Source organism: Branchiostoma lanceolatum, chromosome 2 (genome assembly GCF_035083965.1).
Source record: "Branchiostoma lanceolatum isolate klBraLanc5 chromosome 2, klBraLanc5.hap2, whole genome shotgun sequence".
In the NCBI taxonomy this organism is placed as follows: Eukaryota; Metazoa; Chordata; class Leptocardii; order Amphioxiformes; family Branchiostomatidae; genus Branchiostoma; species Branchiostoma lanceolatum.
This window is the reverse complement of record NC_089723.1, coordinates 24,251,340-24,273,182: the sequence shown is the minus strand read 5'-3', so window position 1 is coordinate 24,273,182 and position 21,843 is coordinate 24,251,340. Positions and strand designations below refer to the sequence as shown.

Here is a 21,843-nt window from a genome sequence, read left to right as displayed (position 1 = left end):
GTCGTTTCAACCATTGACAAAATACCATATCCAGCTAGAACTTCATAGGAATACACACTTGCATAATCATAACATTTCTAGCATCCATAACTCCAGAAGAAACATTAAATGACTTTTAGTCACGTGATTTGTACGAGAGTATACTGTCGCCTTGGTTGCAAAGATGGCGGACGATCCGAAATTGTCCAAGTCCTGAAAAGTCGTTTGTTTTCAGTGCGCCCTCAAAGCTTCTGCTACCTGTACACGGTCGAGATTTTGGAGCCTGGCATCATTGAACCTACTGACTTTCAAAAGAACTTAAATTCTGGGCTGTTGTCTGAATTTCTGCTGAGAAAATGCCGGTTTTTATACGGAAGGGTGGGTTGGATATCCCCCCTCCCTCCCTCAGCTCCAGGGACAGTGATGAAGAAGAGTTCCTGACGGACCCTGAGCAGCTGTTCGACCCCTTACCGCAGCCCTACCGCATGATAGATAAGGTTTGAGTCTTTTTCCATCGATAGTTAAGTCTTGTCGAGGGAAATTATGAACGTTAGCTAGACGTAAGAGAATGTCGTTGTGATCGTAGCTTTTCAGTGATAAAACAAATTCCCAAACAAGTCGAAGCACGCTGTTCAATCACTTTCCTCGTTTGCTTCAGCCACTACAAGTCTATAACATATGCAGAACATCTCTATTTCCTTACAATGAGAATCTGGGCATCATAAAGTTGATAAACTAGTATCTACTTGGCATTCCTGATGTCATTGATGTTAGACAATCACACAGTTTATCTGCCTTCAAAACTTTCAAACTATCAGAGGTGATGAAAGGCTGTTTTTTTTTTGCCATCTCGTACCGTAATCTGATGCCCAGAAATATGCCTAAAATATGCCACATAAAATCAATTGAGTTCATATTGAATGATATAGCATGAAAAAGAAGCAAACAGAAAAAGTCATTAATTTTATAGTCTCTTTAACAGTCTCCTTAAAGGGGCATATTGTAGAATCTGGTGGGCAAAAACTACAAATAGTAAGAATTTGAAAGATCTACACTAAGATTCACATTTGTAACTTATTTGTTACTTATTTCCAACATGTTCCCGTCATTTTGTCACATTTCCACCATTGATAAACGACGAAAAACACAAAACGTTTAAAATCTGGTTCATACACGTATTAACTTGCGTCCCGCAAGTTAATATGCAAATAAGCCAGCGTAGAACGCTACGAAAAATCTGAATCGACCGTTATGGTCGTAGTTCGAGCGTCACAGGAAAATCACCACAAGTAAACAAACTTCAGAACGTCGGGCGTTCGATCGCGTGTTCTGTGGTTCGTCGGAATGTTGGACAAGATGGCGGTCAATTCAAGCGGCGGCGGGGATTGCGTATATAATTTTTTTCAAGACGTTCGCACGACACTACAAAGTCGCATCCGTACGTGATGAATATTGCTGTGCAGTGTAATAAGGTAGATTCAACTAATGATGTAGAAAAATAATCATAAACAAAGAATTTTGTTTTATGTTCATGTCACAATATGCCCCTTTAAAGGCATCCAGAGCATTTTATTTGGCTTGAAAATTGGAAATATTGTAGTTGCTGTAATCTTTATGAAATTGTCATTTAATGCCACTGTTAACCACATTTGCGCGATGATTACATGTTACAAGCGCTCAAAAGCCACGCGAAAATAAGCTACACAATGATCCCTTTAGTTTCACGCGCCTAGTGTAATTAGACTGAAACAGAACTCAAAACGGTTTTTCGTCGGTAATAGACCGTTCCCGTCGAACACCATCTAGAACCCCGTTCTATTTGGAACACCTTCGTCAAAAACAGCGCTAGTGGGACAGAAATGACAAGCAGGGTATGTATACATGTAACGTTATATCTGGGACAGATTTCTCACTGCATTGGCTCCATGAATACCCAGGAAAAAATCGAAATGAAAAAGAAAACATCTCAGGCACTCAAGGGGACGGAGTTTGCATAACACACTGCCAACTACTACCAAGTCCGTTTCTCATGTACTTGTGCGTTATTCTGGTGTTCGACTGGAAAGGTCCATTCTCTGCAAGTTCCGGCGACGGGACATCACGTTCCAAAAAGTCGGAAAATTTGAAAAAAAAAATGGTGGCGCTGACAGCGCTTGGATTTTCTATCAGTGCTCAACACACAACGACATCGCATCTTTGCTCCTTGAATGTCGATGTGTAATGGTATAGTGTTATAGAAACTTACTATGTGTAGAAATGGCTAAAAAATAGTTTTTTTAATTTGAGTTTGAAGCCACATAAAGTGCTCTGGGTGCCTTTAACACACACACCTGTCCTGCCTCCCAAGGTGCTGTTCCAGCTGCTGGAGGATGTGTGGGACATCGTCAGCGAGCGTGAGGAGGCACGCATGCAGGACGGCAGCAGGGTCCGGCCGCCGCTGTACGAGTGTCCAGTACAGATGCAGGTATGGGTTTGTGATCTAGTCTCACTCTGAAGTTTCTCTGACAGAGACGTGTTATATTTTATGCTTTAAGATCCTTAAGTGGTATCAGGACATTTTGGCACCATTACAGTTCAGCCCCTAGCCAATCAGGACAGTTTGGCACCAGGCCTTAGACGGGTTAAGGTTAAAGTTAGGGTTAGAGTTTGGGTTAGGTATAGGGTTAACCTGCCTATACCAAATAGTCCTGATGAGCTAGGTGACAAAAGCTGTCAAATTGTCCAGGTGCAAAAATATCATATAATCCTTCAAACTTGCTAATGATTGTCACATATGCTACTGATAGACATAAAAGAAAAATAAGATATCTAATCCCATATGATATTTCCCACAAAGGAGCATGGTAAGGCCCACTGCATGGCCCACAGTGTGGATGGGCGGTACATCTTTGTTGGCCTGCCGACCGGCCTGGCAGCCTTCGACGCAGTGAGTCAGGTCACCTTGGCTCTGTGGGAGGAGACAGTAGAGGTCACCAGTCTGAAGGTCAGCCTGGCTGGGGTGCAGATGTACCTGCTGTCCACTGTGGACGACATGGGTAAGTTGTGAGGTTATACATTGATGTTGTGTTTTAGTTGTGGATAATCTTTGTAGTCTCTGCACAAAAGATTTCTGAATTTCTAACACAACTCAACATAACCAAGGAGGTTATATAGTCTATATAACCTCCTTGACATAACACAACACAGTACAGCACAGCACAGCACAACACAACACAACACAACACAACACAAAACAACACAGCACAACACAACACAATGCAATACAGCAAATACAGCACAACACAACACAACATAACACAGCACAGCATAACACAACACAGCAAAAATGCAACACAATGTAATACAATGCAACATAGCACATCACTAAACAGCACAACACTGAACAATACAACACTAAACAACGCAATGCAATACAACTCAACATAAGAATGTTGTGCTTTGCTTGAAAAGGTAGTGCATTGTGAACATCTCATAATCAACATCTTATAATAGAGAATACTATAAAGGTTGCAAAAGTGTTCATGCTACTATAAAGGTTACAAATGTGTTCATGCTGCTGATGATTGTTTTACCAACCCACAGGTGCGTCCCGTCTGCTGCTGTTCTCTAACGAGCGGTTTTACTTCATCAAACAGCTTAACGAGCAGGTTTGTCAAGAGTTTCATTTCTCCTCTTTTAAAAGTCTTCATGTCTGTAAGGCTATTTGGTAAAAATGGGACATTATGGACAGTTACATATTTTTACATGTACAGATACGAAGGCTTGTTGTTCTGTTTCTTGTAGGAGGGCACTATTACAGTGAAGTGTGAGCTGTCAACAGATGGAGACTATGCTGGAGTTGCCCTTGAAAGTGAGTTTGCTTCAACTTTTTAGTATGAATGATAGATGAGCAACAACTCGCAAAACTATGCTGATAACATTGGATAACTAAATCTTGAAATGATTGCTGTGTTTTATTTTCGCAGTTTCTGCTGTGACCTCTTACCACAATTGTGACGAATATGTGTTTTGTAATTCTACTCTACTACAGAATTGTTTCAACCACAAACTTCAAACACAGAAATCATGAAAACCTCATTTTCCCTCCTACCATGAAATGAAAATGCCACACAAAAGTAAATGCATTCACAGTACTCCTGGTACTGCAGACGTGTTAAGTTTGTCCTGTGTGTTACAGACAAGGAGAAGGAGGTGTGGTTGGAGGTTCACCGTCTGCCCAGGGACAGCTGGCTGAGAGAGCTGGAACAGGCTCAAGCACAGGCACTCAAGGCTGCTTATGCTGCATCCCAGGTTCACACAACTTCTCAAAAATCTGTTTAAACTGTTACTGGTGTATATCTTCTTTGGACACTGGCAAGGTGTTTTCTCAGCCAAATGAATACTGGAGAAACATATATTGGTCATGATGATGTCAGACTGTTTTAAATGCTGAGAACTTCTTAGACTTTTAATTATTGTTCCTACACATGTAACTTTGAAATGATGACATTCTTGACCAGCATTCAAATTTTGCACAGCAGTTATGAGTATGGATGGCCAACTTAAGACCCAAATTCTGAAAAGTATCCGGTGTATTCTTTATCAAAATGCATACAAGGATAATACATGGCCTCCATCGGTCAATATAGTAAGATCTAATTCACACAGGACTACAGCATCAGCTATGGCTTATTGCTCCATGCTAAATTATACCTGAAACATACAGTTAGTCCTGTTTGTCCCTCAATAGGACCAGTCTACTTACGGAGAAACAGCCCCTGAAACATCTGATGGGCAGGCAACAGAGGGGGAGGAGGGCAGGAAGAGTGGTGCAGGGACCCCCACCTCCGAGGTACCCAGGCAGACCCCGTCTGTAGGGCAGGGCAGCATGCTGGCAGGACCTGACATCAAGTTCTCACCCGCTCAGATGGTACTCAGAGTACGCCCGCCTACTGAACTCACAGGTTGTATGGTCGCGATAGTCTTTAGTGTTTGTAAATAAGTTTTCCCATAAAAGTGGAAGATGTGCAAGGTATCAGATACTCAAGCAAATTGATACATTTAGGAAATGGTCATACATTTTTCAGGTAGCATCCACTACCTTTTGTCAGTGACTGTCAGCACACCTGGCACCTGACAGTCACTGATGAAAGGAAGCTACCTGAAAGGTCTGATGGTTTCCTAAGTCTATCCAATCTGTCGATTACTTCTTCATGAAAATTAAAAGCAAAGTTGGGAGACATCTCCTTTCTTGCTTGTGGAAAGATTTAAATGTTGATTAAGGGACCAGTATAAGGAGGCTTTGGAAATGTTGCTGCACATGTTGTTGGAGTACTGAACATGTACTCATTGACACACAACACAGGCAGCAGTGCCAAGAGTGCGTATGACGCGTACAAGGCTGTGGACATGGGCGACGTGATCGGTACGGGAGGTAACCACGTGCTGCTGGCGGAACATCTGAACCAGAGGAAGACGGTGTTCAATGTTGTGCACGAGCAGCAGGTCCGACATCTGGCGCAGGAGGAGGAAGAGGTCACCAGGTGATGGGGTTTTTCTGTCATCTCATGTCTGTGTGGAGTTTCAACTTTATAAGAAAGCTAATATTTGAGATCAGCGCTGTACTGTATTATATTGTAGACTTTTCCACATAGGTTGTATCCTGTTATGTTATGATTTTGTAGGGGCTCCCTTTGAAGTCAGTTACTCAGTTAACTGAAGGAACCACCCTTGGTATTAATGAATGAATTAAAAAAAACATTAATAGCCCAGTATCCTTAATTTGCATGCATAGCATCAGTAACATCACAGCCTGACTAGACAAACCCTCCTACCTGACCTTCGCCAAGGCATACATGTAGATGAAATGCTATGATTTTGCAACATAGGGCAGCAAGTTTCCTTGCTGTTTCTGTAGCAGTGTATATTTTTACAGGGAGACGTTGCTAGCACATCCCCTTTAACATGCTTGAAGTCCCTTGAAGAAACATGGACCCCCATTTTACGTCCAAAAGACGGGTGCAGCCCCAACTGAGATATCCTGACCCAGGATTGAACTGGTGTCTCCCAGTTAGCAAATTATTGGAACCAGGAGCTCAACTGTGAGACTGCTACCAGATGAGTTATAGGGACATCCCAAACAGGTGCCATACATATGTATGAATATATAATTGGCTAAATGTAAAGAGACCATACACCGAGGATTAACAAGAGTACTGTTCCTGCAGGACTCCAACCTTCCACTTCCTGTTGGGAGGACAGATGTTGCCGGCAGGCCTGGATAACGTGGCGCAGGCCGGACAGGTCAACTCTGTGTGTGTCCGCTGGAACGGCTCCAACAACCTGGCTCACTACTCACTCCTCAAGACTGGAAAAGGTTAATGTTCCTTTGTTAGTTTAGATCCTTGTAGTGCATGTTAGCACATACATTATAGGGCAGCAAGTTTCCTTGCTGTTTCAGTAGCATGGTATATCCAGGTATACAATGTAGATGTTACCAACGCATATTCTTCAGGAAACGATAGGATAGCTTCCATGCTTGTTTAGTGTACAAGATGACTTTGTTTTTGATTTCATTCTTTTTTTCCAAAGGGAAATATTTGAATTTTGATATTTATCGTCTGTTGTTCATGTTGTTCTCAAAACATTTTTTGATTGGTGCGAGTGGAATGATTGCCCCGTAATGTTGATAAATGTAAAGTTGCAGACCCTGGAGTGGAATGCCGGCAGCAGGTGACCCAAAAGAAGGGTAAAGTGGTCACAAATGTTGGGGGAGAGGAAACCAAGAAACTTGTTTGTGCGTTTGGTTGGTCTACTGTACTTGAGCGCATGCACGTGCACTTATGCACAAGCTGCAGCTGAAAAAATCACCTGCATCAGTTATTTGCAGCTTTCCTCACATGTACTTGCACCTGCATAGAACCATAACAATAGACTATTGTTGCTCAGTGGATGTTCAGTGGATGATCACACCTTGCATCAAATGACCAGTATCCCAGCATATACTTACGTTGCTAACTGTTGGTTCAATAGCAAAACATCTATCAAGCCTCAAATGCTGACTTGTACATGTAATTCACACAGTAAGTTTGCAAAGATTTCTGCACAGAAATACTATAATTACAGTTCAAATGCAATCACCATATGCTACCAACCTACTCTCATGTATGAAGTATGGTACAAATTAGGTTGCCTGGTGCAATGTACATGCTTGAAAGATTTGGGAAAGGAGGAGAGCTTTAGATTATGCTGCACTTTTATGAAAACTTATATTTGTCCTTCCTACATGTATTTTGTTATCACAGTATCAAGCAAGAGAGTTCCTCTCTCTGCCTTGTTGTTTATCAAAGAAGCTGGGATTACTGTGTGTATCTTGTGAAGTGACAACTGACCTAAAAGACATTGATGTTGATATCTAACAATTATTTTGTAGACATTGAGCACAAGCCGGACCTGGTTTGGCCGAACACTTGCACCATCACGGCCAGCGCTGTCAGCTCAGACACCTCCTTAGTGGCTGTGGGTCTGGTGGATGGCTTGCTCACTGTGTGGGACAAATATTTAGGTCAGTAATTTTGCCTATATGAATTTAATAATAATAAGTAGAAATGTGTAAGGTACAATTTACAATCGTAAGGACCTGAATGTGCACCAGAGGTGTGCAAATCAGTGTTCTTAATTGCGATGTGCAGGTTATGATTTCAATCGCCAATTTTCTCTTGAAGTTGGATTGATAAACCACATGACCAAGGCAGTCAGAGATGGCAGCCATATTGCTTTGCAATTCAATGACAAAATCTGAGATGGCAGACTTCACCCTCGTATGCCATCAACAAATACTCCAATCTCTTGGGGACGTTGGGGTAAAGTGTTGCTTGTCAGAATTCTGTCAATACACTCCCCTACACAAGTGGAATATTGCTTAGGGGAAACTCTGTGTGTCTGTGTGTGTGTTTCTACAGGTGGTGAAATCTGTCATCTCTGATTTTGTCAGTGTCACAAAGCTGTGTACTTATTGGGGAATGGCCAGTCCATTGAGTAAGGCATGTCTAACATTGCACTTATTACCTGCAGGTTTGCAGAAGTGTGTGAAGAAACTGAAGACCCAGGGCAGTGTGACCTTCCTGACCTTCCTGAACCCAGCCGTGCTGCCCAACAAGCCCCCCTCCCACCCTCCTTACGACACGCCCACCTCAGCAGGCGTCCTGGCAGGCTGCAGTGATGGGGCTCTGTTTGTGGTCAGGTGTGGGCATGGGGAGGAAGACATGGAGCCTGTCACTGTACTAGACAGGTGGGGAGAATCCTGCACACCTGTCCTATTGTGTCTTATATGTGCTGTCTCCAGCTTAACATTTTTTTCCGTCTCAATCATTGGCTGGGAGCCTGTGTATTTAATTTTCTTTGTTAAATCTTAGTCATTTCAAGCTTACAAAAATAGGTTTTCTCCAATTTCATGTCATGAAGTTCAGATTTTTGGATGGACGGGTGAAATTTTTGTCTGTTCCAACAAGCAAATGTCTGGAGACAGCCCTGCTCTTATATCATTCCTTCAGCACATTAAAGGCCCCATAATGAGTTGTTACCTGGTTAGTGACTTTAAAAAATGTGGTCATTTCACTTACTGACTTCTCTCCTATGTTGTCTGTTCCCCTCCAGCTCCAGTGATGACACAGAAAGGTTCACCACAGTACAGGTTATCCCTGCCATCCCACAGGTGGTGAGTAACCATTCTTCCAGATTATAAAACATCTAAATGTGTTTGAATTATGATCATATTAGCATACACTTTAAGTTGAATATAGCCCTATTCATCACTCTTGTCTATTAGGAACAGAAACCAACGTAGCTTAAAGATGGAAAAAGAAATACACTACTTGACAGTTCCAGTAGCTGTCTTACAATATATGTTCTGACCGACATATACATTCAAAATTTTCTTTATAAATTATCTATCGATGACAGTAAGTTAAGATTTTATAGGAATGTCAAAACAGAATACTCAATGGAAAAATATCTTCCCAACAAAGATTTTGACCAACGGTCAGCTGTGTGTAAGATGCGAATAAGCGCACATCCACTAGAAATAGAAAAGGGTAGATATAAAAAGCTGCCTGCTCACGAGAGAATGTGTAAGTTTTGTACAAAGAACGCAGTGGAAAATGAAATACATTTCATTTGCCAATGCCATCTGTATGACGCCAAAAGAAACGAATTATATAAAACAGCTTCCGTTGATTCCCCTATCTTTCACCATTTGAATAGCTTACAAAAATCCATGTTACTAGTAAAATCAACCAACCCACTTACGATACAAAACGTGGGTCTCTTCATTTTCCACTACCTTCAAAAAAGAAGTCAAACCCAACCATAGTCAACCTTAGTTAACATAGAACTTTCACAGTAGACTAGAAAAATATTTCGATTTTCCATGCTATGTACTTGTTTGTCTGCAATTAGCCTTCGGGCATGAACTTGCAATAAATCTATTATATGTTTTATTGCCAACTGATCATACTGATGTATAAGAAGATTCTAAGTAGCTGGGTGATCTTATAGTTCCATCTTAATACCGGGGTTTGGCCGGACAGTTTCCAGAAACAAAAATTAGGATATAAAAGACTATGACCTGAGCATAGGTGGTGTATATTTCTTGATATTCTATTTTTTGTCTCAGCAGACAGCCCGGGAGGGCCCCAGGTTTAGAAATGTGACCATAACATTGGAGAAATCTGATCATGAATTTAAGACAATGACAGAAACACTTGTGTTGTCCGCAGGTGCTGTGTGTGCGTAGGAATGGCCAGATGCTGATGTATGACGTACTGAAGAACCATGTGTTGTGTGAGATCGGCCTCCCTTCCACTCACTACCTGTCCTCCCCCTGGGAGCCGTGCTGTGCATTCGGGGCAGACGGGCAGATGCTCTATGCTAAAGGTGACTGTTGCGGCAGTTGATTTGTTCTGAACTAAAAGTTTTGCATGTAATCATTACTTAGGACAGTGATATATGTACTGTTGTTATGTCATGCCTAAGTGGTGATAACGTTCAATATGGATGTTCTGTATTGGTCTGTAGTTTATGGTTACCATGGGGTTTTTAATTTACTCGTATCCCACAGGCTTCCATAGAATAATTAAAACATACTTTGCTTGCACAGCTGTTGATGATTGAAATACCAGATTCGGATGTTGGAATTGATGTTCTTACAATCTTTTGTTTGAGGACACTAAATTTTCTCAGCTTCTGAGTTCTGATGCATTTCAAATTTGAAATGCATATTTTTTTGGGTGGGTAGGATCTTGGTCCTTGCCCCCCCTTGGGTCAAATTGCCCTCCCGCCTTCAGGCACTCCGACCCTCGGTCAGGCTAGTACCTCAGGTGATACGCCGTGTCGTGTTTTCTAAATAATTCCTGTTGTTATTTTAATATTGTAGAGTGTCAGGATTTGGGGTGGAAGGTGATGTAACTGGAGATTGGCAAAATGGGAAAGTTGGCTAAAGATGCACAATAGCCTCAGAATGTATATAAAACAGAGGATTTCTTGTTCCTGTTGTGTTTGTGTCAGGTTCCCTGCTGGATGCTGGTGAGGAGTACGTCCCAGGTAGCGGCAGCAGTTCCATGTTCGTGCACCAGCTCCGCTCCTTCCCCACGCTGGACAACTATTGGAGGAGACAGTCAGAGCCCCGCCTCTTCATCACACATGTCACCGTCAATAAAAGGTTTGTTGGTTTGTTTGTCTGGAGCCAGGTGCACTGCAATGTTCCAACGTTGCCTGATGAAGAATACAAGCTTTCGAGGTAGTGTTCATTTCTTTACCAACAGTTTCCAGCTGCAGGTACGTTCAGGTTATGTTCATCTTTTGAAGGCATGACATGAAAAAGGGTCTTAAAAATAATTCTGTAGGTTTGTTTGTCCCATGGTACCAGCAACATCTTGTGAGATGGTGTTGTCTTCGAAGTTATGCTGATTTTGTCTTGCAGGATTTATTAATGTTCCATAATCAGCTCTGCTGCCTGTGATGATACGGAGGACCTTTTTCAACCTTTATGACAAGTGTTTTTTCTATTTTCTATCCATTTCCTGTAGATGTGATGCCCTGTTGCAAGACCGTTTATCGCGGCAGAAGGACCGCATCGCGCGGATGCAGGAGCGCTGGAATGACCTGCGGACAGAGATCGACGTTGCGCAGAAGTTCCGCAACGCAGGGCAGACCAGGCAGCGGGTGAAGGTGGCCTTTGCATCACGATCATGAACCAGACTTTTCTTACACGGCAGCTGATTGCATCAAATACAGTACAGAATTCATCATCGTTCACTGTTTTCTGCATCTGCAGTTGTAGAAACCTCCTGCAGCTGTATTCAGTCTTTCTTCATCGACTTGCACTTCCATGTACAGAAGTAGATTATGCCTATAATGAAGCATTTGAAACCGTGATCATCTTCATACTGGTATGTGTTCATTGAATTTTGCTGTGAGGTCAATGAATGCTGTACAAATAAGGGTTTGTTAGTTGAGAAACCATTTTGTCTACTAAGTTGTAAAGGATTGTAGATAATATTTCGTTTTGTAGAAAATTATTTGCATTTCAGTGGACACTGTGAAGGTCTAACGTTTGTATGATACATGTATGTGTGAATGTAATAGTGTCAGATAAAATTTATCTTTAATGATGCATAGCACTCTACTGTTAATGTATATAAGGGAATATGGTGTATATACTATTCAGTTAATATCTCCCATGTTCTAAGGCTGGTTATTTTTAAATAAAAGGAAGTAATGTTCAGGAGCAAGGTTGCTTTGTTTTGTCTGTAATTTTTGCTACATGAATAAAGTACAACAGAATGCATTCATCTTTTATTGTATGTGAAACAACTCACAGATTTAACATGTAGGATGTTGCCAGGCAGCCTGAGGTATGCGCGTGTGACGTGCGACCTACAAATCTGCATGCTTCTGTCTGAAAGCAGCCGTGCTTTGGTTGGCTCGTGCCTGTCATGATGGTTGACATGGGAGAGTTGCGATAAAGCCTGTTGGAGTCATTAGCATTAACATCCAGGACAGGGGACAGGAAGGGGCAAAGTGGGACGGAAAGTCGTCAGGAAAGCTGGGTCCAGTCTGGTGCTTTTGCGCCTAACGTAAATGGACTCTACTTCTGTGCAGCTTAACTCTAACCAGCCTATGGCGTGTTTAAATCCTGTTGTACGTCTTGCAGCCATGGCTACTGGACAGTCTCGAAAAACAAACAGGTCTGCAGTTATCATTGTACACTTAACATTCACCAAAGGGCACTGACCTTCCAAAAACTTCCAAATCAGCGTCTTAGATTATCACCTTTGATACATTGTATACTCAGATCTAGGTGTTTCTACTAAAGTGGAATGGTGCGAATGAGCCTATAGAGTTTCTAAACTGAAGTTTTTGGGTTATGAAAGTTCGACCAGGCTACCAACGTTTAACTGGTTCCAACCCGTTTCCCGCATCCTGTTGTGTAGATTTAGGCTAAGTGCTCCAATTTGTCCAAGCAGCATTGCAAAAGCGGCTCAACAGGACCAGGGCAATATCTGATATAACCCTTATCTTAAGTAAAGAAAGACGTATGTTAGCTTAATAACACTTAACACAAATACTCCCGGATCCAATAAAGACCGTTCTAAGCTATCGGACACCATCGTTGGTACTTTTTGAGTAGGGGCAGAATTAGTATGCATGACCGAAGGCTACGGCCTGGAGTGACTTTACTCATTTGCATACGTCCCGTAGTGACCTACTTCTTGTGCAAACATTTTGTCTGCACAAGATTTGGAATACAGTCAGTGGGTATTTCAAAGCACTTTTGGGGCCCTAAAAGGGTTTCTGCACTCATCTTTCGAGACAATTTTGGACGCTAACAACAATAGATTGGGCGTTCACAAGCTAAGACAGCAGAATATGCCACTCGTTTAGATAAAACTTTATGATACATTTATCAAAAGGCTCTACACAATACTCATGTTCATTTAACTATGTACATGTGAAAAATAGGACCCTCATAAATTTGTAGGCTGTGTAAGATTTTCGGTCAAGCTTTACGTCCAGACCGTTAACTAGTTGCTCATCTCTAGCTATACAAGCATGATAAATCATTCCGATACCTTATCGCACTACTTTCATTATATAGTGGGTCAACATGTTCTTACATTGTTCTTTAAAGGGGTCGTGATTCCCCCCGGCACAGTCTCGTCGCCGGTGACTGTCCCGATTTCCAGGACTATGTGGGAACAGTAACAACCATCGCATCTGTTACCGCCGAATCTTATAAAACGGAAGCAGCCTCCAAATTTGCGGTCCGACGGACTGGGGCAAACTTGGAGAAGACAATGTTTCTGTTGTAGGCTCTTTGGATCAGCTACTCTGCAGCAAACGGTACGTTTCACTGTTGCTTCTTATGCGACGAATGTGCACACTTGGCTCAAGCAAATAGTTCCCTAAGTTAAAGCCCTCTGTAAGATCAAATGAGTTCTCTTTTTCTCAGCTTGTGACCAGCAACTTGCACTTAAAAGTCCTGCCGCACCAGAAAGTTTACGAGACGTGTACATCGGGTTCGTAAAAACGCTGCTGGAATCAAATTGCTGCGGCAAGCTAAGTCACTTAAGCTTGTACTGGAGGCTAGGGTTAGGCCAAGGGACAGGTAACTCAGTCCGAATGTAGGACAGGAAGCTTTAAGGACTTAACAGAACCGTGCAACATCAGTTCACTAGTCAGCAAGTTAGCAGACAAGAACGTACAGGTAGTGAGAAGATCTCATGAAAGGTACAAAGAGACGGCCTAAAATCGGCCACTTCGGACTGGTAACGTTTGATTTGTGTCTGGACAAACATTGTAGCCAGTTAGACTGACCAGGAAAGCGACAGTGTAAACGACATGGCTATCGTGGCTCCACATTGACATTACGTCTTGAGTTCATATCGCTTCCATCACAATGTGTGTGCTATACTACTACACTTTGCTGCATTTACGGCGATAATGACAGATTACCCTCCATCATTAAGGAATGCACGAATCAACGTACACACATAACACACCAGGCCATATGGTGAGGACGTTTGGAAGTAAAAAATACAGTTGGTTTTATAAACGGAGTTGTCACCGAAGCCTGGTACATGATGTGAATGTGCAATGACGTTTCATATTACCGCCCTGTTATCATTTTATAATAATGCGTCCTGTTCCTATCCTGTTCCCGTGCTACGTATACAGGGACGGGGTCTACATGTGTTGTAGGACACGTTCCAGAGTGGATTCACCAGACTGTGACTATGCGTGAGGGAGCTACCCCATGTTGCTCATGCGCAGTGCTTCAAATGTTCCGCAGAAGGTGAGGCTGGGATTGTTGTTCAGCGTTACAAATTGTTTACTTGGGCCGTGCATGTATTTAAGTTGACATATTTTATACATATTCTAGCATAACAACACATATTGTTAAGACGAGTTATTGTGCTCAAAGGCCAAGTGAAGTACGTAGTTTTAGCCACAAAGCTATTGTATCAGAAATGAAATTACACTCGTATTCCCTATGGCGTGGTTAAGATTTTGATAGTTAATTCTTTCTGTTGTCCTGTATCAGAAGTGGTCATCAGAAACTAGACGAACAGAACACGGCCCAGTGCAGCGGTATGACGCCCCCTTGTCCTGACGGCAGCAGGCCGGGCTACCAGGTCATCCTGCCGCCGTCCCCCCACCCCGACACGCGCACCGTACCTGTTCTGCCGCAACCGGACCGGGACCAGTACTACACTAAACCCGGCAGATCGGTGGATTGACGTACGGGCATTAGAAGGCCACAGATTGAGTGGCATATAGGAATCATGTTGCATAGCAAATGTGTGTATAAAAACGAAAAAAATAAAAAGCCGGTACGTGTCAGGTTTATAACTTGATATAAAATGAATTTGATAACTCAAAATGAAAGAAATGAAATAACATAACATATGTGCGTGCCCTAATATCTATGGCTATGCCAAGAGAAAACGCTTTCTCCGACTGTTGTTAATAGTACGAGTTCTCAGGCTATTACACGTAGACGCTGGATTTCTGATCCAAGTCTTGTGTATTTTCATTGCTTATTTATGATATCACAACTTGTAACGATTATACTAATAACTTGAAATAATAAGCTGACTCTTCTGTAAGTAGAGACTAGAAAACAGTACACACCCGGCCAAAGATCAATGACGCCACGTGAAAGGTTGTAATAACATGTCCGAATGTATTAAACAGTTTAGCTAAAGAAGAAACTTTGGGTTTGAGAAGTCATCCTTCTTTACAGAAGTCATCCTTTTTGTCCAGAAGTTATCCTTCGTTCTGTATCACTACGCGATTCCCCACTTATTCAGTGCGATCTCGCATCATATATAACAACACATAATAAGGGCACACAGTAGGGGGCTCTAAATTGACCTTGACCTTCGTCTTCCCAAAACCTACCCACATACCAAATGTCATCACAATCCATCCAGAAGTTCTAACGTTATGCTGACCACAAGTATCTGGAAACACAAACAAACTCATAAACACACACCCACAACACAAGTTGTAGAACGGAGTGTATCACATGCAGTACTGTCTATACCCAGTGGCAATCTTCTACCGCACTAGTTCTTTCTGAGAATGGTAAGCGTGGAAGTAAGTGGATGGAAATGTTTGTGAGCGTTTCTTTAAAACAAAGGTCAAGTTCCATATATTAAGTGCTCTGTGTTGAATGTAGGGAGGAAACAATCCATTTCCAATATTTGTACATGCTGTAGAGGGAAATGTCAGAGCTATATTAGGGTGATGAGTTGGGTTGAAGGAGTTTTGAAGATTACCATTTAGTTAGCAATAAAAAGTCAAACTTGGCCCTTGGCAGGCAGTTCTTCCCACACATGGCTTATGTAACGGGACGCGTGTTAGCATATAGATTCAACGACTCATGGTATAGTCAAATATAAGACCTGGGCTTTCCACAGTATGTAGGAACGGCTGATTCAGATACGTTGTTTCTCCTGCGCTGAGCTCTTCCTAACTCCACATCAAATAACGAACGGTTTGTTCGGTGTCCTAATGTCATCAGCCTAGATCTCTACATAGATTTCCCCCCGCAAAGAGGATAGCTACGTTAGCCACCAGTGATCTAAAACAAACGATACCACATCACGAAGTCTGCATATCCATTAGGCATTACTTTCAATGTCAACGCTATTCGCTGGCAGCGGACGCACAAAACTGGATATTCTTTCAGTTTGATTACAAACAGTTCAGCACCATGGACAGCGCAAACACTTTTCAGCGACGAAATTGATTATTATCTAGGTATCAAAGATACATTGTTGATAATGATATTCATTTCTGAATATGCAAATAAATGACTAAATAGAGAAATGTGTCAAACCTCCATTCATATCAATCAAGGAGGGTGGCATAACATTCCTCTTTCGCAGTAAAACCGGCCAAGAGGACCGCGGCGGTACGTTGAATCATATTTGTTTGAGTGCCTAAATCCAAGCCTTAAACTCTTACGTGGCCTCCAGGCCACCTGCTTTCACTGCCCTTTGAGTCCCTTTTGATCTTAATTCTTCTCAGAGCAATTCATCCACTCGACTTGCTACCAATGTTTTTATCCTCCCGTGGAATTATGAATGGGATCTGTGAAATGACTGCAGACAAGCAGAACAAACAGGTATGTCTCGTAAAATAACCACTGCACATGTACCACACCACCTCTACTCATCCTAAAGACACTTTGTTCTTAATGTTCATGTTATATGTTTGGACTTGACGCGTTCGGGATGTCGATGTCTCTCTGTCATTGGGCGGACGTCTATGCCAGACTGTCAATAACAAATCTATGATAACACAAACAGACTAATAACAAGCAATAATAGCTATGATAGGTTGGAGCCTTCCTATTGGTAGATGGATCTTTAGCTGGAATTGTTGAGATTAGGCCTAGGACCTTCCCTGAGAAGTAACGCGAGTATCCGTACGGCATATAAAGTAAAAAGGTTATATCAAAACCAGGTTTTAGTGTATTGATAGATAGATAATTCTTTTCAGTCCGTGATAATCCATTTTTGTGGGCGAGTTGCTTTTGTACAATGCTGACGTCACTTGCCTATGTTCGAGATTTCCCCCTAAAGCTCCTTCTGTCGAGTCGTCATAGCAATTGAACTGGCGGGGTTCACCGAGATGTTTCCGTCTCACCGATATCGAGCCCCCTCCGTTGTCACGAAGATTGCCGAAGCTAGGAGCTCGGGAGTCAGAGGATTTCGGCGCGACGCGATTGGTTGTAAATTTGAAGGTTTGAATAGAGGAGTTCCTGAGTGGGAAGTGTTGCTGTTATTCCGTATCGGGCGTCGGGAGAAAAACATCAGAGTGTACGGGCGGACTGAAGTGAAGTATCGCTAAGCATGGTTAATAATATGACACGTTTCACCGGCCCATGGGTCCTTCTAAATCTGTTGCTGTGGTTTTCTGCTCTCGTACAGGTAAAGTGGCCCTCGTGCCCTTCTTTATCTATTGATTAACGAAATTTCTGCCGTAATCCGTTTTATTGAGATTTCTAACACAAATTAAGTCTCCCAGTCAGGTCTGTAAATGTCTAGATCTTTAGATGTTTTCCGAAATTTGAAAATCCGGTACAGATATTCCTCGTGAACTACACTAACAACGCGTAAAGAGAGTTTTTCTTTCACAATCGTTCTCGGTTGAAATACAATCAATTTCGCTGAAGGTGTAACTGGTATCAACGTCCGACCTGTACAGTATCTTATTTCAAATATTCAATCAATTTTGCAACTCAAGTAAAATTTCCTGCTTAATCTAGAAAATTATTTACTACATGAAACTTTTCCACTCATGGCCGATGTTTTATATTTGAACAGGTAAGCGACACAGGATGGGAAGCTGAGTATTCCTCTTACGGCGCGCCGACCAATACAGGCATTCGGTAAGTCTTCAACGTGTCATGTCTTGTACCTGTCTATCCTAACAACGTTAAAAACATACACGTACAGAAACTGTTAGATTTTCTACGTATACGGCTACCAGTGAGATTGAATGGCACATTTCAGCAAAAGGACAGCGCTAATACAAACATCGTTAATACAGTTTTGTGTGGTGCACTGGTGGGAGTTTGGTATTTTGCCTACTCTTGTGATAAATATCACCGTGTCAATATGTATCTTCTACGTGTTTATCTAGAGCGGAAAAACTGGTTCCAATCTTCGACACTGACGAGAACACAGCGAGCCCCGCCACTCCCTCCCAGGATGACGTCCAACCCTGTCAGTCACAAATGGAGTGGCCCCTGATGGGATCACCGTGGTCCGGGTGGGCCTGTCAGGGCCAGCCCCAGGAGCAGGTGCTTCTACCCGTGGCTCCCATCTTGTCTCCCCTGGTCCAACTCTTTCTAGCCTACGCTTATCCGCGTCTACAACCGACAAACCCACATAAACAAGAATCAAACAGACAGACAGAAAAGGACGCCACAGTTCAGACGTCAGTCATCTCTACAGGCGAATCAACAGGTGATGTGTCGACCACCGCCCCAAGGGAGAAATATCGGCGGTGGGACGGCGGCGAGCGGCCGCAGTGTTCCTGCAACCTCTCCCGTTTCAGACGCTATCGTATCGCTGCAGGACAGCGAACGGAGTTCCTTCAAGACAAGCGAACACGGTAAGTACATAATATGAAGTACTATACCTGTGTTTCAAGCAGAGGAATGGGTTCGGCTGTTTTTTGCCGGGTTTTTTTTCCTGGCTTTCTATGCTGTCCCCTTTTTTATGTCGCCAACCCAATAGAACACCCGACAAAAACGCCTAAACACGTCAAAAACCCATCGGACCCATTCCTCTGCTTGGAGAGTAACCCTGACATAAAACTATAATCGGCATGGCATTTGTCTACACTCGACCCTTAACGTTTTTGAAGCTAATTGATATGGGCGACGTCCACCAAAAGTCAATCGTTTAGCACTACCATTCTCTAACAACACATCCTCAAAATGTGAACTTCAAGTTAGACTCATTATCATACTGCACGCATTATATCTACACAACTCTGAATATGTGAGTCGTATGACACTTTAGGGCAACTAACATGAAGAAATGTACACAATAAAGCCACCATATGCATATGTAACTACAAACCATATGGCATATGTAACTAGCCTCGGTATTACATGTTTTCCCAGACGCCTTATGTTCCGTAGCTGTGTGACTGTGCTGGCTGTCTTCTTGGTCAACCTTTTGTTTGTAGAGGTTGGAAAACGGACTGGGGCCACGACATCCACACAAACAGCCTGATCTACCTCTGTAGCATAGTATTGTAAAGTGTGTGTGTGTGTGTGTGTGTGTGTGTGTGTGTGTGTGTGTGTGTGTGTGTGTGTGTGTGTGTGTGTGTGTGTTTATGTGTGTGTGTGTGTGTGTGTGTGTGTGTGTGTGTGTGTGTGTGTGTGTGTGTGTGTGTGTGTGTGTGTGTGTGTGTGTGTGTGTGTGTTTATAAACATACACACCGTGCATCTAATATGTCGACGATTCGGAGGATTCTAGAGAAAGTGACATTTCTAAAATGAACTAAGTAAAATGTCCACCAAAACTATCATATCAGACGGAGTGTAGTGTAAGGGAATCAAGGTGTTGGTAAGTTGGGGAAAATTGAGACTTGTTGAATATCAGCAGTGTGGGCGTAATTCCCTTTCTTCTGAGTTGCTCTGGCATGTATATTGTTCTTTATGCGAAATAAATGACACAATATGACTAATCCCGTTGCTCAGTGTTCCAACTTAACAGAAAACGGACCATAAAGTTTGACGGTACATTTCCACACTTGTCTTGCCACTTTCGGTGACAGAGGCATGATGAAATCACTTAGAAAAAAAACGCTCCACTTGTGAGATTTTGGCACAGTAGAAAAGAGAAGCGTATTAAAGCAAACGTTCGAACCTCTAATCAACTCCAATTTCAAATTCCTCACACAGCTCAGACTGCAGACATCTTTAGCTGTATATACTCACTTATCCAAAGGCCCACGGGAATAACGAATAATATACAGAGAGTACTTTCGCATTTGTTCAAATGACAGGCAATTTTCACTGCTCTATAAATAGCATAAACTTGTCTGAGATTATATCAGTTCTTGGAAAATGACACCAATTAACGTTATTTGTCGAGAGCGTCGTCTCAAATTAAGGAAGTTCTTGGAATATGATTTATTAGCATTACCGTCAATAACGTCGTCTAAAATCGTACAAGTTCTCGGAAAATGATTAGTATCACCAAGGAATTCGAACTAGAACTTCTGTGTAATGACTTGGGCACTATTGACAAGACCCTACTTATAAATTAGACCGTCGTCTGAAGTAATCTACATGATAACTGCATGCACGATGCAACCAAGTTTAAAGCCGACTATTGTAAGACTAAGCAAATGCTAGATCTCGCTAATCTCAGTTCAATGCCTTGGGCGTGAATGTGACGTCACGTATGGCCTTACATTGCTGTTCCATGTACGTACATCCTCACGATCCTGGCAACCATGGCCAGAGGTTGATTTCAGCACGGGGATCATAACTTACTTACTTTACTTTGGTCGAGCTCCCGCTCGAACCAGACTTGAAAGCTTCCTCCACTCCACCCTATCTTCCACCAGGGGCTGGATTTCCTTCACTTCAGTGGTCATAAGTGGTCGGGAAAAACGCGCGTTTCCAGTGAACGTTATTTCGGGAAATGATTACGCAATGTACGATTGACGCGATGCTGGCCTCGGAAGCTTCGGATTGAGGACTTATCCTCTTTCCATCCCACCCACCACGCAACTCTCCCTTATACTGTACGCATCTAACGCCGTACTCAACCCCAGGGGAGAGTGTTCGGCTAGTAATATTTTTCTGAATCCAAAAACGTAATTGTATTAGCAACTTGACCTTGAACCTGGACTGAACCAGCAGTGGCATTACACAGCATCAACATTTTGATAACCCCTTAGTACCCTTCAGATTAATTACAGCCAGGTGTAACATGTTAAATCACGAACAACCATTGGGCAAACTTCAACTTGGTCAACTTGGCGGCTCTTAAGAAACCTCGGGTTGAGCTTAAAAATAGCCTTTGCAATGTGTTTCTGAATACTTGTTTGTCAATTTATAGCCTTGTGTTCCACGCCCTCATACCTTCGGCAAATGATTTTAACCTTTATGACTGACGTATTTAGGAGTGTTTCTCATCAATCATAAATCATACCAGTTGATCGTCTTCAGCCAAATAACAGAAGTTGTCCAAAGTGTGAGCTTATTAAAGAAGGTTATGCTAACATTTATCATCAATTATGCAAATGAGGTCCTTATTAGCATAATTTGATTCAACGATGTTCACATTCACATAACTTTCAAATGCCACATGTACATGTATAAAATTTCCATCATTTACCTGTATGTTATCATAGCAGTTTCTCATTAATTATGCAAATTACGCCTACAATTGCATATTTTCTATCTATTAACATTCCTCTCTTCCTTAGTTACAAATGTCACATATTTGAATAGTCATATCATGGAACACAGCGGGCTTGTAAAATTGTCTCATTAGTTATGCAAATTAGAAAATCTGATTTGCATAATTATATCCAATCATACAAAGCATCACGTAAGCTATCTACATACCAAAAATCAAGACCATCCATCATGCCCATCTTGAGTTATAGTATGTTCTCATCAATTATGGAAATGAGGTCTTCATTTGCATTGTTGAGATCTATTAGTACTTCTCTCCTCCTCAGTTACATATGTCACAAGATTGAGAGTCCTATTATGGAATTTGGCGAATGTATAAACTTTCCTCATTAATTATGGAAATTAGATACTGATTTGCATAA

General features: G+C 42.1%; 1 protein-coding gene and 1 long non-coding RNA gene across 2 annotated transcripts; both read left to right on the top strand.

Annotated features, from left to right (window-relative positions):
* On the top strand, positions 1–11,743 carry LOC136428097 (WD repeat-containing protein 93-like). Its single transcript, XM_066417381.1, has 15 exons — positions 1–476; positions 2,327–2,443; positions 2,816–3,014; positions 3,562–3,626; positions 3,763–3,829; positions 4,157–4,269; positions 4,709–4,922; positions 5,324–5,501; positions 6,186–6,334; positions 7,391–7,522; positions 8,032–8,248; positions 8,614–8,674; positions 9,735–9,891; positions 10,522–10,675; positions 11,043–11,743. Exons 1-15 carry the CDS (start codon positions 336–338, stop codon positions 11,206–11,208), a joined length of 2,130 nt encoding a protein of 709 aa, XP_066273478.1. The 5' UTR covers positions 1–335; the 3' UTR covers positions 11,209–11,743.
* Positions 11,744–13,165: 1,422 nt separating this feature from the next.
* On the top strand, positions 13,166–15,230 carry LOC136426748 (uncharacterized). The gene is made up of 3 exons (XR_010754343.1): positions 13,166–13,359; positions 14,194–14,311; positions 14,561–15,230. It is a non-coding gene; the product is annotated as an uncharacterized lncRNA (long non-coding RNA).
* Positions 15,231–21,843: the final 6,613 nt, after the last annotated feature.

Coding starts and splice junctions, on each gene's coding strand:
- LOC136428097 (XM_066417381.1), top strand. CDS start 336: ATGCCGGTTTTTATACGGAAGGGTGGGTTGGATATCCCCCCTCCCTCC. Junction 3,627..3,762: donor TCAAACAGCTTAACGAGCAG/GTTTGTCAAGAG, acceptor TGTTTCTTGTAG/GAGGGCACTATTACAGTGAA. Junction 3,830..4,156: donor TGCTGGAGTTGCCCTTGAAA/GTGAGTTTGCTT, acceptor TGTGTGTTACAG/ACAAGGAGAAGGAGGTGTGG.